An 18,202-nucleotide genomic window follows, 5' to 3' on the forward strand; every position below is an offset into this window, starting at 1 on the left:
CAATCCTACATGTAATTAGCCCAGTTGATAATGTTAAGCCCTTTGGCTACAGTATACACTGCTGATTATAGTTGCTTTTACACGAGGACGGTTTTAGCCCTCCTCACCTCGAGCCACTTGAAGCCAGATCACCTGTAACTGGCTTTGCGCTGTCTACACGGAGACGGATCAAATCGCCGGCCCCAGGTCAGTTCAGGCCACTTAAATCACTAACCCGTCGCATGGTGGCGCATGTGACTCTTCTTTCGGTGCGCAATACTCGATTTTAGTACCGTGCGCAAAGTGACTCGAGGCCAGATCGGTTCTACACGAGAGATTAAGCGTCTTGAAGTGGCTCCAACCTGCCTCAAGTGACTCGAGACTGCAGTGCTAACGCGCCTCGGGTCAGGTCACTTGGAGACGGTTCTATTTCGTTCTACACGGTAAAAATTATCCTGACCCGCCTCGAGCTGGCTCGAAGCTGGTTCCAACTGTCCTCGTGTAGAAAGGCCTTATATCTAGTGTGAACCCTAGAGTACAATTCCATGTGGGAACACTCTGAAGCTCTGCTGACTTGGCACAGGAGGCAACGTTTTCATTTCAAGTCAAATTTATGTCCATAAAGGACTTTCCTACCACAAAATAAGTTGTCAGAATGTAGTGACACACTGTTGAGTGAAGTTTTTCAATTATTTCGGTCAAAAGAAATGCTGTCTTTGTTTGGCATGTGCCGGTTTAATTTGAAAAATAATCCACAGAGAATGCTCCAAGATGTGCCGTCTTGAAATTAGTTGCTGTCACATCTCCGCATAATCTTGTCAGGCTGAGACATGGTTTCAAAAAATCAGCCAATCACACAAAGAAGTTATGCCAGCTTTAATTGTACTGATGTCTTTTGGGAAATTTCTCAGATGTTCCTGTTTCAACATTTGCAAAAGTAATTAAGTGCGAGTTGAAAAGTTAGCAGGTAGTCGAAATTCCTTCTCGGCCATAATAGCAAAGTTAAACTAATCTCAATAAAAAGTTCTTTTATGTGATTTATTTCTGTTCGATTATCCCATCAATCAACTGGGATTCTCTTCTGCGACTTCCATTATGGTATGATAAATGATTCTACCCTTTATAATATGTTCTCAGACATGCTTGTGACTTTCCATGCACGAGTTGTTTTGGATCCAATTCCGACTTTGATCCATCGATATTTACGGTATAAAGAATATCTTTTTTATTCAAAAACTGAATCGCTAAATGATTTAAGAGAGAGTTAGTTGGTTTTGACATTTTAATCATTTCTGCGGTCTTGTCTCAATCTTGTGCAGAGTTCTAAGAGGTATTCGGTCCACTTTCCTAATTCATGTTTGGAGCAGGGTATGAGGTCACAGTCAGCTCATGCTCTTCCCCACAGGACAGCCCAATGGTCTGCTGCTCTTACATGAATGTTCTCTGATGACTTCATTGATTTCTGGTCGCCCTCCTTTTCGTCTTCTTTCCATTTGAGACCCACCTTTGAGATGCTGTTATGGTCCCTCATATCGACTAGTACAGCCCCGAAAATCTCCCCTGGCTGTCATCAATGCCAGCCAAGTCACCGTTAAGAGAACCGGAAATCGTCCCGGTTCAAAGCGGAAGCCCTGTGCTAAAGCTGTCAAGAAAACATCCAGACACAATATACTGTTGCAATAAACCTTCTGCCGTTCGTTATTGTTGTGTCATAATAAGAAGTCGACTTCCCCTAGCAGATGAAACCCAAGCCATCTGCATAAACGTCATCATTTCTACATGATTTATGAGAACAAGTCGTCAACGGTCACAGATTGTGGACGATTCCTTCCAATACCAGTCCTTGCTACCTCCGATAGTCCTCTTCGTTCCGCAGGGAATGTCCATTAAGAATAATCTATTGCAGAATAAGAGTTTTTCATCATTCGTGCACAAATATGATAAAGACGTGGGTCTTTCTTTCGCAACCGGGGACATTACACCAATTTCCGGTGCTAACGGAGTCAATGCCGTAAGGACGTGTTTCTGCGGCCGCGGAATATCTCATTTGAATCTAATATGCTTTCGTTAGCTTGTAACATTGCTGTGTCTTTGGTATAAATGGTTTGAAAGGAACTCTTTTGCGCAAGGAAAAGAAAAAAATGCCTGTTAAGAATGACACAGTGGGGGTTGTGTCACCAGATTGCATGTATTGAAGTCGTTTTGTGACAGGTCCAGTCCTGTGTAATGAGTTTGCCGAAATTTGAATGTGGTGACATCTGGTGTTTCAAAAGCTAACCTTATCACTTCGACCTGCGGCATGGTCTGTCAGTGCATGAGCTCTTCCCTTTTTGACAAATCTTCAAGATAAATGGCAATGGCAAAAATCTTATTTTGAATTCTTTCCTTTATGGACACTGTCGACATAAAAAGAAATCTATCACGACATTAGGCAGCAGGATTCTAGCATTGATACCTCTTCTTAATGGAAAACTAAGATCCATCATCTGACACCTGCAACCCTACATTTATTAAACGTTATCAATAAAAACAATATCCTACTCTAGAGTATTGATGTTCAATGGGATTCCATTAATATTATTTATGTAAATCAATTCCTTATCGGATGGCCGAAAAGATTTGCTTGATCGATGGCCATTTTCGTTTTGCCGTCTTGTCGTCTCTAGTTTCTTTTGGTTATGATTAATTTTGTATAAAAAATTATGTTTGATCATGAGATTCCAATGGTATTGTTTATGAGAATTGATGTATTCTGATTGTGAGCAAAAGAATTGGCCATTTCAATTTTTTCATCAAAGAGGAAAGCTCGATCCATTAGTTTATACACCTGATGGCTAAAATTCTCGTTAAAGTGATATATGACCGTTGTCTTACAGATAATGTGTTGAAAAAACTCCCCAAAAACGTTTTTTTCCGATCATTTGGCCAATTATATGATTGATAAAAAAAGTTTATCTTTAAAAAAAGGTAATGAATTGCCGTACAACACTATCAACTTTGTCTTAATTTGCTCCATACTACTTTGTATTATCCAGATCAGAGAAAATAATGATAGTCATACCGGTAATACCAACAATCTAGATTATTTTTCTTTGAAGATACGCCTACATTTATTGAACATTTATGGTGAATGTCTTGTAAACTGTGTTCAATCATCATTAGTGGGAATGGCTCGGATTACTTATAGACCAATTCTTTACCTGATATCAAATCTTGCTTCGTTTAGCATCCTTTGTGCGAATGTCAGATATCATAGTTGATTGAGAGGTTTGCTCTCCATCTCACCGTGCTCTTTTTATCGAGCAATACTCTTGGATGTCACAATCTCCCTCCTCAGACCAACTCCACTTCTCCCCACTTACATGATTGCTGCTTCATCCAAGATGGTTTCATCACAGAATCAGGCTGAAAAAAGTTCTTGAATCTTAGTCTTTAGATACTGTAAACTAGGAGGGCCGAATTTACAAAGGGTGTTTGCTTAAAACAGCGTTTAATGTCTGAATAGACAGAGTCAGGGCCTTGCAGGGTTTCTTCATGAAAACCGCATTAGGCCCTGAAACTGATTATGTAGAATTTACACGCGTCTAACTCTCAAACACCCTTCGTAAATTCGGCCCGGAACGTTTTGTGTGCCTATTTCCACAGGTAATGGTGAAAATGTGTGGCAGCGAAAAAGGAAAATCTAACTCAAATTTCTGTTACAGGGTTTTCAAAATATTAAACTGAAAGTTACACAAAAGTTGAAATTTCACAAAATTGCGAAATATAATGGGCGCGAACATTGCCGGGTTAACAGTTTCTCAAAGAACCACATGCGTACCCTTTTCGTCCTGCTTTTGAATGCTGCTATAAGTAGAGTCTTTGATTAGCTTCAACCCCTAAACTCCTCATCAAAGGATTTTATGATCTCTTTTACAAACTAATTATCTCAGTTTCAACATGAATCCTAGTGTGTGGGAGAGAGATGGCTATTAAAGTTGCATGTGATACCACTTTCTTTCTGCTGGAGTGCCTGCAGAGTGGATTGAGCAGCAGAGTTATAATGATTATGCTGTACAAAGCAGCTCTCAGAAAGTCATGTTTTTGAAAAATACCATTTTGGTGTCAGGAGAAATTCAGCAACATGGTTTGATAAAGTTTGAATCATTGTGTGCTCTATCCCTAAATCTCTGTTTAAAAATTGTTGACGTGTTGAAGAAACTGCCCCAAAAAGATGAGAAATCCTGTTTTGTCTGGCCCAGTGACCAAAGAAACAAATATTTGTTGTGGCCTACTGATGGATCAGAGAGTCGTATATAAAATTAATGATATCATCTTCTGGCTAAGAGAAGATAGAATATGGGGGATTGCTGGGCAATGAAAAATGATATTGAGGCGGAGTATTTATGAGGAGTGGTATCATAGATAGTCAATACGGAGAAGTAATCACCTAATGTGTTCCGATGGTTGCTAATCCAAGACTATATTCCCCGTTATATTTTCTGTCTATCACGTTCTTATGCCTATTTCTCATTTATGTGATGAGGTGAGGAAAGAAGGATGGGAGTAGGATTACTAAGCAGATTTGCTTTTTGTTGCGGTATATTCATTTGCAGTCGTTTGTGAGGCCAAATTGATGGACAGTGCCCCTCTTTTAGGGACACAAAAGATTAAGGCGATTCGAAATGACAGTGATTTGGTGAAATATGTTCTCCAATCATGGTTTCTGCCAGTTAAACAAATTTTGGTTCAGCAATATTGTTGCCCTCCCAGCACCACAGTCGGTATCAAAGCAATTGATGATTAATCAAGTCATATATGAGTTTCTGATTCAAACCCTTTTCCATGCCCTCCACATGTTCATCAGGGCAAATCTCTCTAACTGATCTGCACCAGACTTTCAAACAGGTAATGAGAAGGTACATTTGCTCAGGCGGAGAAAATGTAAGGAGACTAAAGCACTGGCCATGCGAAATCGCCTTTATGTGCTGTTGGTTGTTTAACCACTGCTGCTCTCTACCACATGGGGATAACCAGGCATAATTGCCCATGTCCAATGCCTGATAGTAACATTCACTGAACGGAAACGAGATGATCTCTCTGATTTATTGCGACATGTTCCAGTCGTCACGATAGAAGGAACTCTGCCTAATTTCATCGCGGTCTCTGATCAATTGGTCCAACATATTCTACGATCAAATCAAGCCACTTTCTCCACTTTGATGACTCCTTAATGAAAGGAATGCATCTGGCATGTCTGCTCACTTCGGGGGCTACGGATGATGTAGAGAGTGGCGGTTTCTGTCTTATATGACATGTCTGGTAGTAGTGGGTTCTCTTGATAGTCTAAGGTTCAGTTATCAGTTTCACTCTGATTGTAGCGCATTGTGCTTGGGAACAGGGTAATTATCGTTAGCAGGAAATTAGTTTTGTAAGGCAGGAGTGATTGCTCAAATATTGGTTATCATAATCGGTTTCCAGACTGTTCACTCCAATAGATTGGGGAAACGAGTTCAAGGATGTATAGATTATCATTGAATATGCAATAACAAATTTTGCTCTGGTACGAATCAAGTTTGAATCCTTTCACTTTGCTTCCATTTTCCTTGTCAGTAACCTTGATCCCTCCTTGTGACTAATCCACATTGACATGGATATACAATCTTGCTCTTGACGATAGAGTATTTAAGATGCAGAAGACGATAGCTGACAATCTTCTATGACAGTTCTTGATACTGCGTCAGGGTTATGTTTGAACTATTATCAACATATTCTTGGATATGAACAAGTTTTCACACTTTTTCAATAGGAGGATGGTAAAAAAATGAAACAGAAATGACATTTAAGGCTTAAGTTGTATCCATCATTTCAAAGCTATACTGATAGCACTGTTCACATTATGGTGGGGAAGTTCTTGAAAGGTCGACAGACAGAATTCTCGACTACTGACAATACATGTGTACAATGTCTCACCTTAAAAAAAAAAGAGGGAACCTTTCTTCTTCGTTTTAGCCTCTAGTTGGCTATCGAAAAATAATGCCTCAACAATAGAGATAAAGATGAACGCCGAGACAGACACATCATCCTTCCTGACTTGACCAACTTTTGCTCCAGCAGATAAGGCACGATTCTGTATGCTTTTGTTGTTCTTTGTCAACAATGTCATGTCTCTAGACAGAAAGAAGAAGCAGTCCCTCATACCATTTGGAAGGAACACAGCATGCCATTTGAGCAATGGACCCTTTGAGATTTTTTGCTTTTGGCAGAATCTAGAGGATAGCAGCCACAACTGAACTCAGCCCCTTACGGCAGTTTACAGCAAATGGTTTGACTCTATCAACATATCCAGTCCGTGTTGTTTGCTTGGGTGATACACATTATTGCTTGTTGATGAGTCCTAAATCATATCTGTTGTCATGTGTCATTGGTCATACTAAATAAACAGATCATCCGGTGTGGATCTGCACTGTTGGCGTCTCATTGGTGTTTAAACCAGTCACCACAGATGTGGCCTATGGCATTTCAGTTTGTCTGAGTAGAATCTCAAATGTACGGTCATCACTCCGTATGCTGAAGTGATTGCCAATGGTATGTATGGGACGTGGAGTCATGAGTTGGCGGCAAGGCATGGTGATGATGATTATAAACTCAAAGAATTGATCAATTGACCAAGAGCAATCTCATCACCACCAAATGGAGGAAAGCTGCCTTAGGGAGGTATAAACCTGGATTGTTCACTGTGTGGTGCAGCGTCCCTCTCAGATTGTGGCGAAGGGATTCCGATGGTGAGCTCTGTTTGAAGGAGATAAAGATAAATAGTCCTGTTATTCTGATGTCACCATAATAGAGATTGGGGAGAATTTGTAAACATTGGCAAGAATAATGACATTTGAACATGTTGAATCATCTATTTAAAAATTTCTTTCCAGCATGTAACTGTTGTTTATTACAACTTTGATCAACGCTGCTGGTCCTGATGACAGAGTATTTGGGGGAGAGGAAAATGACAAGAGTTACTTTCGGAATCCGTCCACACTAGAGAATTTCAATCCCACGCCTGACTTAAGTGCATCGTGATAATGAGCTCATGCCCTTGTCTACCCCGACGTGTCAACTACCGAGATAAATGTGTTATCTGTGTTGATAATTGATGATGAACCTTTTTATTCCTCACCTCCTATGCGCTGTGCATCATAATCACCAAAAGAAGGGCAGAAGTGATGAATTGGTTTTGTCTCCTGATAGCTTATACTTAAAATGAGATATTTGTTGTTAATGTGATCTTAACTTTCTTTTCGCCTGTGATGCTATATTTGGGAGAAAGATGATGAGCTTTGATGAGCTTGCCTGATGAAGTCTTGTAGTTTATAGACAAAAATTTGAAAAACATTGATTTTTGAACTTCTATAGCTTGTGATAGTGGAACCTTCAAACCAAGCCAATGATATTCCTTAGATATTCTCTTAGGTCTTGTCAATATGACGAATCATCTGATGGGGACATTATCTGGGAACGAAATCGTTTCCTTTATCAGAGTTTTTTTCTGTAATTGGTTGTGCGAGACAAAGCAGATGACAGTTAGTCGAGCTAATTCATAGGAGATCATGTTTTATCAAAAAGGATGCGGTTTTTTAGCAATACATCACGAGACTGCACCTGATCAACTTGTGGTGAATATGTCACGGTGTAGGTCTGTGTCTCGATCTAGTTATAAAGTTATTAAGATCTGTGCCTCCATCTTCGCAACCCAGGTACGACTCCAGGCCTGGGAATGTGTTGCAGTTGTTTTGAGTTCAGAGTTTCCTTCTTCTAGATGCAGTTCTGTCCAAGGCTAATCTAGTCTAGCTTCTATTTCGGAATTTCCCATCTCCTGGATGCCTTGTCAGCTAAGGCTGCTCCAGCGACAACTGCCCGAGTTGTGCTTTTGAGTAAGTCTCCTTCAGATGAAAGCCTGACAATGGCCCATATCCTATACTATGAGGTCAATGTCAACAAGATAACACCTCCTATTAACAGGAATAGCTGCCTCCATTGGTAATTTCCTACACATTGACGTAGAATAGTGATGCCATATTGGACATGATCGGTATTCTCTCCATCCCTCGGTCATTCCACATCCCTGGCCGCTGATCCATCAAAGAAACTAACCAGGACATTATCCACCTAATTAGCCGCCAAGGGAGTCATGCTGCGATTACTCATTCTTGTGGCCATGGATAAAATGTTATGGCTATTGTAGGGCTTTTGCATCTTATTTGGTATAGCATCTCTGAGCATTTTATAACAACCAGTACGTCGTAAAGAGAACTACCTTGCTGACTGTGAAAGGTCCCTTGATTTCATGGCACCGTTTATGAGAGTTATCAATTCTACTCAAAGTCACGGGCAATTGCCAAAATGAAATTTACTCCAGTTGTCCTCAAGAGGCTGAACATGTTGCTTTCACTGCCTCGTTTGAATATCGAATAACTGGATGACCTTGAACCGATATCTTGAGCAGTTGCTCGCCAGGTCATTAACGACTGACAAGCCATTGTCGATTTCTTCACTTCATCAGGTATATCACCACTTCGAGAGAAGTTTACGATCATTTAATTGACTAACGCATTATGCTCTCCAAGTGAAATGTGACAACACATTTGGGACTAAAACAGGAAGATGTGATTAGGAAATGACCTCTTTTGTCTTTTTAAAGCGCAGAGTGTTGGAAGGTGGTGACAAGTGGGGATCACGCTTTGGGCTAAAAGTGTAGATCCCTGATATTTCACCATCCTGATTCACCTACTAGATGTGATTACTGTTACGGTCCCAGAATCCGATACACGAATTTAATTGGGTGTTGCTGATTAAATCGCTTCCCAATCAGGTGTGATTTGAAAATGCTAGTACGTCGCAAATTACCCGCTTCAAAGTATGTTATTACTTTTTGCGTCGATTGATTTCAATCTTGAGGAGGGTAATAGAAGAATGTTTGGTTGAAGTTTAATATTGCCTTGCGTGTAATCAGTGATTTAAGTATTGACTGTTAGCTTTGAATTTTCCAATATAAGAAATCGTCAAGTTGTTAATTACTTTTGAAGCTAGTAATTTACCCCCAGTGTGATATATATGAGAGATCTTCAGGTTGTTGATTACATTTGAAGGCTGTAATTCCCCCTCCCCCTCTGGCTGGGGATGGTACATCTGAAAAAAGGCCTACAGGGACTTACCAATACCATTCTCTTTCAAGGCCCGACTTCAAGAATGGCTAAGTCCAGTTTTGGAATAGGCTTTGTACCAATTCTCCAAGGATCTGTGGATGAAATCATGTTAGGCAACCAGCTTCATACTCTGCTGTAGTTCTGGTGTTGACACATCTCATATTCTCTTCTTCGAGTCTATATCTTTCTCTCATTGCCGTTTGAGGCATGTACCATTGTTTACTTTCCGCGGACCTGAGGAGGCACGTCCTGGTCTGATTAAATAGATTGAAGAGATTTGGCATCAGATGTGTTTGTTCCCCATACCTCTCCAGGGAGGTGCAGCAGCTTCAAAACCATCATTAGAAGCAAGGCTCTGTCCTTGTCAACAGAAAGACTGCGGTTGTGTTTTCTCTTCATTTTGTCAGAGTTTCAAGCTTTTGGTCCAAAGCAATTAGGCCACGAAATCCATAGCTTGGTTACGTATGATGCTTTCCCTGGCCTGACCTTGACATTGAGGAGCCTGACCTTGACATTAAGGAGCCTGACCTTGACATTGACGAGCCTGACCTTGACATTGAGGAGCCTGACCTTGACATTGAGGAACAAAGGATGCAGCATTCAGGAAATGGGTGTGGAGTTAGCATCCCAGTTAGAAACTAATGTAGTGAACAGATGCAAACGCTGACCGCTTGGTGTCATAGTCGGTGAAGTCTGGAGCTACCGGTCTACAGCTTTCCATGACTTCTACTACGGAGCATATGGCATCAGCATCAAACTCTTACAAATCTGGGTGTAGTCTTCAGGTTATCCTCCATTTCACCACAGTTCTATCTTGACATCATCAGCGAGGTCTTTCTCCGCACTGCTTCAAACAGATATTATCCAAGACGAAAAACCCTTGAATTTCTGATAATCAGTTTTGCAATTCGATTCATGTACAGGTCAAGGTCAGGATCACATCGAGATCCAATACACAACTCTGAAATGAAGAGATGTTGATCATGTAGCCTTTCCAATCGGCATTGTGAAATATCGATCTATTATCTACATCATTAAATCCTCTCACACATTAGGGTGCTGGGATGAACCAGGGAAACATCTAATGATGATTCATCCAATCTATTATTCAGAATTTGTGTGATTTCCATGACTTCTTCTACAATTTAGATTAATCAGTAAAGCACTTGTTCCCAAGAGAATTCCGGTTCAATGATATGTTGGTTTTAATTCAGTAAGGTATCGAGTTGTTGGTATGCGTGATCTTCATCAGGGTGAACTTGATGAAGTTGTCTTCCCCTGTGATCAAGGATAATAGATTTAACCCTCAATTTGGATGTTTACCTCCTACATGTAGATCATTGACGTGTGCAGCCAAGTGCCATTATTGGATTGATCGATTGCGTCTGCCGTTTTCAATCAAATCCAATCAAGTATTCTGATTTAATTAAATTAACTCCTTCATTCTTCATTAGGTAAAAGTCAGAGGTGAGAGTACAGTCCCAGTCACAATTGACATACCCTCTGCTCTGCCTATTAAGCTGTCTTATACCAACGCTCTGGTGCTGCGTAAACTGGCTGCAGGCATATTGCCGTGTATAGGTTTCAGAAAAACACTTTCGTGTATGGCAATCCTACTGTTTAAAAGGTTGGGTAAGTTGCAGCTCACATGAATTTAGGGATGTCAGTTGTGATTGGGACTGTACGTGACTGTCTTTGTTTACTAGCTTCATTAGAAACTCCTTCAAGCTAATAGATGTGCCGTGCTGGACCCTTTGGCTGATTTTCTCCCTTGTCAAGATCACAGCTACTCTAGTCTGATTCAATTAAAAGTTAAACTAATTAAGAGAGATCTAGCTAGCTCCTGGTTATTGCATCGTGATGTTGGAATTGGTTCCCTGATTAGATAGTATCGTTTCCCTTTAATGAAACAGGGTGACTTGGACTGGTGGGAATATGGAGTTACTGCAGACTCCAACTTTAGCAGCACAATAGCCAAGACACATTTTAGGACATTTGATCACAGTCAAGACAAACTCGTAGCCAGTGTTATCGATCAGGTGGAAGTGCAGCTGAATCTCACCTAAACATTCTTGTTATAAAATGGCCGACAATTCAATGAGAATATTACTTTAGAATCCGCTTTAAATCCCTATTTAATCCTAATTCTGATTTGATTGACAATATCTTCACCAATAGCTCATCCTTCAGAGAAAATCAATCATTTCACTACAGTAATCTGAATGAGGTACGATTGGATTTAGGAACTTCCGAAACAGAAAGTTTGGTCAATCAGAATATGCTAATGAATCTATTCAGAGTAAAATGGTCGACATTTGTGGTCTTTCTTTGGATTGCGTGCTATTGGAACTTTATAAGCGTCTAGCTGCGTCAGAATTATGGCATGCTGGCACCCGAGAAGTTGTCATATAAGTCTGTTGTGACAATTGGTGGAAATTGATGCACGTCTGTCGCAAGAGAATCAGACTTCTCGCAGACAGTCTCTAAATGTATTCCGAGGCGACTTCAAAGGGATAGCTGGCACGCGATCTTGTGACAAGGCAAGCATGTCGCTTTCTGGTCACATGAAACATTCAATGAACTGCCGGTAACCTGTCACTAGATCAAAGTTGCAGCAGTTGTTCAACACTGTGCCAAGTACTAAAAACACTCTCTGTTTTTCACCCTTTGCTCTGCCAACCTCTTCCCCCTGCCCTCTACCCACAGAAGTTCGCCCATTTGAATACCGAAACGCAGAACTGCAATTGACCTGCCACACCAGTCGAACATACCAAATCAGTGAAGTCTCGACAATTGAGTACGCATGAAATCAAACAGAATGACTTTAGCAAATTTACGTCTGAAATTTAATGGAAACTGTCAACCAAGATGATTTATCACTTGAAGATTCCATCAGAAAGGTTAGATTGTATATCCGTGATTCGAATGTGACAAAATCATTCGAAAACGGTTGAAATATTCCCAGTTCAATCAATTTAATGGACCAAATTTGTGATGATTGATCAGAACTTGATTTGATTTCAAATGTGTTGGATCAATAGTTAAATCCATTCATCCTACTCCGTTAAAGTTTAAAGGTAATCAAAGTAATGTTTTGTATTCATTTGAAGGGTTTCGTGCAAGAACCTGGTTGTAAGCGTTACTTTCTACAAAATGAATGTCTTCTTTGATGAATTAGAATGGAGAATTTTGATAGAGCAATTTCCATTCCAGCCTCTGCCTTAACATTTGAGTGCCAACCGCCATCCATTTGGTACATTGTCAAGAGATTTGATTATCATCTCAACAGATTTTTGAGACAGACTCGCTCAGTTTCCATTTCAGCGTCTTCATCCATCATTCAAGTGACGTCTCTAATTCTTTATCCATAGTTCAGAATTTCATTGTCTCCTTCCTTCTATCTTTACAGATTTGTGACACTTACCCACGTTACTTGTACGTACCACAGCCAGCCTCCACCGCCGTCTTAATCGGTAGTTCACGATTTAGAAGTCGAGGGCGCTTGCCAGTCCTTTCGTACTTACACAGCAAAAATAGGGTACGTATCATTGACAGAAGCAAGGTTAAGTGACTTGGCAAAGGACAAATGGAAAACAATGGAAGATACTTCTTACCTGATGGACACGTTTTGATAGAACACTCTGAAAACACAATTTTCCAGACGTTTTTGAGAAACTCGGCTTAAAAGTATATGTTGATTAGGCCTTGAACGGCTGATCACACAGAATCATAGTCGTAATCAAAATGAAGTTTCTTGATTGAAGGATTTTGATGTTCAGTTCATTAGTTACGGTGTGTCTTGTTTAGAGAGGGTTTCAATAGATGATTAGGTCAGAGTGGTGCTTGGCATGAAGATGCTGCCAGCGACGATGTTTGCTGAAACTTCAATTATGTGCTTGAAGAATTCCGCGTTTTCGAGCAGAAGACTTGAGGAAGGATGATTGCGTTCTGCCTCGAGTCTGTCTCAGTCTTTTTTTAATTATGCAAACTTTGATTTAGATTAATGAGAAATTTGCACATGCTGTTTGACAGGCATGTCTTTTATTAGTTGTTTACGAAGTTTTTTGAGGACGTGGTGGTGTTGAAGTCGTGTAACTTTCTTTGTTGGAGCCGTTGGTGAATTATTTGAAAGTAATTTGGGATGTCATGCGTCGCAATCTCAGAAAGAAAACTTTCAACTGCCACATCTTAGCTGCTAATCATGCAATATTTAAAAATGCAATCTATTTCCGAGTGAATTTTGATTATGAGGCGAAGAATGTTTGAGGGTTTGAAATGTGAAGAAAAAACTTCCACAAACCAACTTTTAGTAGAGCAAGTGAATAATTCAAGATTTTGCTCAAACCTGCTGATCAATATCCTTTTGATCACTTTACAAAAACATTTCAGTATCAGGAAAAACAGGAGAAATGCCAGTTGAAGATGAGTCACATCAGCTGAGCAAACACTCAATTGAAAAAGTGATGTTATCCCTAAATCTTCTGAAGATTGACAATCAATATCGTCTGAATTTTTTTTCAATAGTTCAGGGCGGAACTGATAAGATCTTTTTGAAGGCATTCAACATTGTCACAAACTTGTACATTATGACAGTTATGAAAAAAGAAATTCAGCACTTTTAAAATTTAAAAAAAAAAAATTTGTGATGGAAAGTTGAAATTAATGCAAGTGTCAATATCTTTCTGTTTTAGCTTTGATAATCTTCTAAAAAGAAATATCAATATTGTATGAGATATTTTCTATTTGTGCTGATCAATAGATTAGTATTTGGACTTTCAAAGAAATCGACAGTGTAGAAAAGTAATGTACAGAATCTAAGAAATCTGTCAATCAGATTAAAGTTTGTGCAGATAAAAAAATGCTGAAAAATCGACTCAGAAACACAGACAAGTAAAATTAAGAATCCTACTGACGTTTTCCCCCCAGGCTGAATTGATTTTTAAAGTGTTTGACATCTCCAATGCTGAACAGTTTTCACTTCTTACGACAACAATTTTTGTATTCAATATTTTTTTCCAAATATCCATCTTTTCGCTTTAAGGCACGCTATAAAGGTGATGTTGCCAGCTGCTGTCAGAATCAGCAATGTTTCTGATAAAAGCTTGTTGCTAAATGCTTTTTTGCAGTGTTAATGGAAGTTTTGCTAATGGGGTTGATTTCCCGTCAGATATTTTCCAGTTTTCCATCTGTTTGTTTCCATCCAGGCCGCCATCTGCAGATGTAGCCAGCCGCTGGCGGGATTCAGCGCCCGGTGCGTCGAGGATGAGCAGATGCTGCAAGCGATCCTCAAGGCCAACCCCCAGTCGAAGTTCATGTACGTCGTGGACACGAGACCAAAGGTAGATTTCTTTTGTTCGTTTTTATGGCTTTTGATATACTGTGTGATTTGGTCTTCATCTCGTTTTCATCTGCACATAAATTTGTTGGCCAAGAATATTTAGAAGCAGACTACAAGAGAACCTCTCTATTGAGGACACCCTTGAGACTGACAGATGCTGGTATTGACTGTGGTGCAGAGTCCTGCTAGTCTGGTGTTACAGCAAAACCTCCCTTAGTGGACACCTCTCTTTTAAGGACATCTTCTCTACCAAGGATACAAGTTTTGATCCCAAATTGGTCGGTTTCATTCAAATTGACCTCTCTTGTCAGTCAGTCTAGAGGGTGCATGCCCATATTGTCGAAGTTCTTCTGTATCATAATAAGTAACCGTTCCGAATCTTACAATACGTCAGAAGGGCTGATATATAGACATATCAGTTTTACTCGACAAAGAATAATCAGCCAGAATCTTGACATAAAACACGGTATGACTGATGATCGGGGCCGCTAGGGACACCTGATATATTACGCCAGCCTTGTTATGGGCCTTATCACTCCCGAGGGCTCAGACGCATTGATTCCCTTCTAAAAATACGCTGAGAGTGAAAACATTCTAGCGCTGGAATCCCTAGTGTGGAATCGTCAACCATGAATACCATAATTCATGCAGGTCGGTCCAAGGTGTGATCTGTGCTCTTTCTGCTTGCAGCAGAACCTTAGTGACCAAAGCTCCATGTGGACCACACTCCAAACCATGACCCTTGTAAGTCATGGGCTACTTTCATACACGATATCAATGTAAAAAGCTGTACTGACAGACTTCAAACTACTAGACATTTTTGACTATAATGTAAACTGCTAAATTTTTGCCACTCTTTAAAATGTTGCGGTTTTCATTTTGGCTTGTTATGAATTTTTGGGAGGGTTTTCGGTCAAAAAGCTTTTTTCATGCATTCATATTTGCAAATCTTGATTATTCACAAAAAACATGGAAATAAATATGTCTACAAAAATTTTGCGGTTTTATTTTTTCCCATTCAAGCATTTGCTACTGAAATATGTTTCCATCCTAATAGGATGTTTGTAAAGGGGCATATTTCATTTATGCTACTTATGGATCATAAATATTTTAACAGATTTTGGTAATTTGGAGTGGTGTCCCTTGGAACAGCTAGTATCTTAGAAAAAATGCATTTCAACTTTATTTCGATCCACATTTGTCTAAGATACTGACTGTCATAAAATCTCAGCAAAGTTTTATGGGTATTTTTTTACATACACACACTCGCTGGTCTTTCAGAATCGCTTTCTTTGTTAGCATAATTAGAATGCTTCAATTTTTTTTCTGCATGTGCCTTGGTCACTGTCAGTACAGCTATTTTTTATCCGTTCTGCCTACAGTTTTGCCTGATGTGAATGTCTCAATGCAGTGATCGCATGTAATTTTCAATTCTGTTTCATTTATTTCAGTCTGTGCTGTTTTTGTTTGCATCAGTAATCACTTCAGTAATGTAAACGATGTCCACTTTGAGCATGTTTTAATTTCTTATTTGACCTTCAAAAGCTAAGTTTGAGATGGACAGAAGCCATACTCCTAGTGATGCTGAAATAGATAACCGTCCATCGCTGATTTTCACCTTTTGCTTGCTTCAACCCCTCCCCTCTGCCAGCTCTGTTATAGAACCTTGTGTCTCTCCTGACATTTGCAGTGCCATTTAGGCACAGAAGCCCAATTTTCTTCATGGCATAGTCTGACAAGATGGGGATGATACAAACTTTCAAAAGATTTCTCCATTTTTTTTCAGTCACCAGAATCTCATTGTTAATATCATCAAAATATTTTACTCTATTTTAACCTCAGACTTCGTTTCATTCCAGATCAACGCAATGGCAAATAAAGCAGCCGGAAAAGGTTACGAGAATGAAAACTTCTATTCGGACATCAAATTCCAGTTCCTGGGGATAGAGAATATACACGTGATGAGGAACAGTCTACAGAAACTTACAGATGGTATTTGAAAATTATGTTACCTCTCTAAGTTAGGCCAAATGGTGAAGATTTTGTCCACCTTCTCGACATACTCCTTAATCTTAGAAAATTGAACCTAAACTACTTCAGGAATGAGTGACCTCTGTCGCTACAACTTGCAAGTCAATCCTTAAAAACTCCTGAAATCAAGAGAAATAAGCCAAATCTTTGATTGTCGTATTGAACAGAGACTTTTGGACTGATCACCTGTCTCATTATTGGCCTTCTCTCACCCTGGACCCATATAGTTGGCCCAAAAAGCCGTAACAGAAAACTGGATGTATCTGGTACAAAATGGAACCATTGACACTGCTCTGTGATCTTCTTCTTCTTCTTCATCGTTCGCTCTGCACTTGGAGGGGTCATTCTCCTAGGAGTAATCCTCCTCCAAGGCGAATGAGCGTATCCTGCGTGCCACTACGGTTAGGCGCCAATTGGGTTTATTGGCCTAGTGGTCCGACTTTGGCGAGAGAGATAGAGTCCACGCAAGCTACTCATGTTTCTCACTTGGTGGGGTCTTAGCTTGCCCTGGCATAGACACCAGCTACAAGGAACCTCGGTTTTGAGTCTCATTCGAAGGACTGTGAAGAGCCAGGAATTTTAGTTCCTTGAAAGCCACGCCGGTTCATCCAGACATACGATCCTGGGTTCTCCCCGGGATCGAACCCGGGCCCTATTGCGTGGTGGCCAGCAGTGTAAACCACTAGGCCATGAGGCTCCTTCTGTGATCTAAATGTCACTAATTACCATTTCAGTTTGCGAGTTAAAGAATCCTTCCTCCAGCGCCTTCCTAAATGGTGTGGAGAACAGTGGCTGGATGAAGCACATCAGGTCCCTGGTCGAGACGGCCCTCTTCATCGCTGAGGCTGCGGAGCGGGGCATTAGTACCCTGGTTCATTGCTCAGATGGTTGGGATCGGACCGCGCAGACGTGCTCTATATCCTGTCTTATCTTAGACCCATATTACAGAACAATCCAAGGTTTCCAGGTGGGTAGAAAAAGCTTGTATGCTTATTGAAGGTTACTTGTTTATCTCAACCCTGTTCAGTGTTGTTATCGCTCTCAGTCTTATGATAAGAATTACGTTTTGGACTGAATTGATGAGCGACTCGGCTGTTCTGTGCAGAATGTAAAACTTTCTCTTCTCTTTTGGTGCCCAGTTACACCAACTCATCACCGTGGGCAATGCTGTTTGAGAGCTTTTCAGCATTGAGTAATAAGTTTCATACCATTGTACACCTCTCCGCATCGGCAATCTGGCTATCTCTTTCAGACCTTGGTATCTGATCCCTAAGCAGTGTCTTGATAGAAAGGTTGTGGATGTTCGAAGATTATCAAATTCAAACTTCTCATTTCAGACATTGATTGATAAAGAATGGTTGTCATTCGGTCATAAATTCACCGATCGCTGTGGCTTGTTGGAGACGGTCGACGCCAAGGAAGTCTCGCCGGTCTTCACGCAATTCATCGAGAGTGTCTGGCAGATGAAGCAGCAGTTCCCGTGCGCATTCCAGTTCAACGATCGCTACTTGCTCACTATCCATGACCACGTCTACTCCTGCCAGTTTGGTACGTTCATTGGTAACTGTGAGAAGGACCGAATAGACTTAAGGTAAGTGCGAGTATTCCCCTAGCAAATAGGTTGAGAATCTTTAACAAGGATCTCAAATATGAATATAAACTACTACTGCACTCC

At 40.3% G+C, this 18,202-nt stretch overlaps 1 protein-coding gene across 7 annotated transcripts in view; it reads left to right on the forward strand.

The window, feature by feature from the left end:
* The window catches only part of LOC135493596 (myotubularin-related protein 6-like), a 55,452-nt gene that overhangs the window by 33,641 nt on the left and 3,609 nt on the right, over positions 1-18,202 (forward strand). For 5 of the 7 annotated variants that reach the window (XM_064781055.1, XM_064781053.1, XM_064781051.1 and 2 more), the window contains 6 exons: positions 12,568-12,696; positions 14,363-14,497; positions 15,187-15,240; positions 16,356-16,488; positions 17,262-17,494; positions 17,865-18,118. In XM_064781055.1, the coding sequence (XP_064637125.1) occupies positions 12,568-12,696; positions 14,363-14,497; positions 15,187-15,240; positions 16,356-16,488; positions 17,262-17,494; positions 17,865-18,118 (938 nt within the window). The remainder of the gene's footprint in view (positions 1-12,567; positions 12,697-14,362; positions 14,498-15,186; positions 15,241-16,355; positions 16,489-17,261; positions 17,495-17,864; positions 18,119-18,202) is intronic. The other 2 variants (XM_064781052.1, XM_064781054.1) reach the window with 1 other exon arrangement.

Source organism: Lineus longissimus, chromosome 9, assembly GCF_910592395.1.
Source record: "Lineus longissimus chromosome 9, tnLinLong1.2, whole genome shotgun sequence".
Classification (NCBI taxonomy): domain Eukaryota; kingdom Metazoa; phylum Nemertea; class Pilidiophora; order Heteronemertea; family Lineidae; genus Lineus; species Lineus longissimus.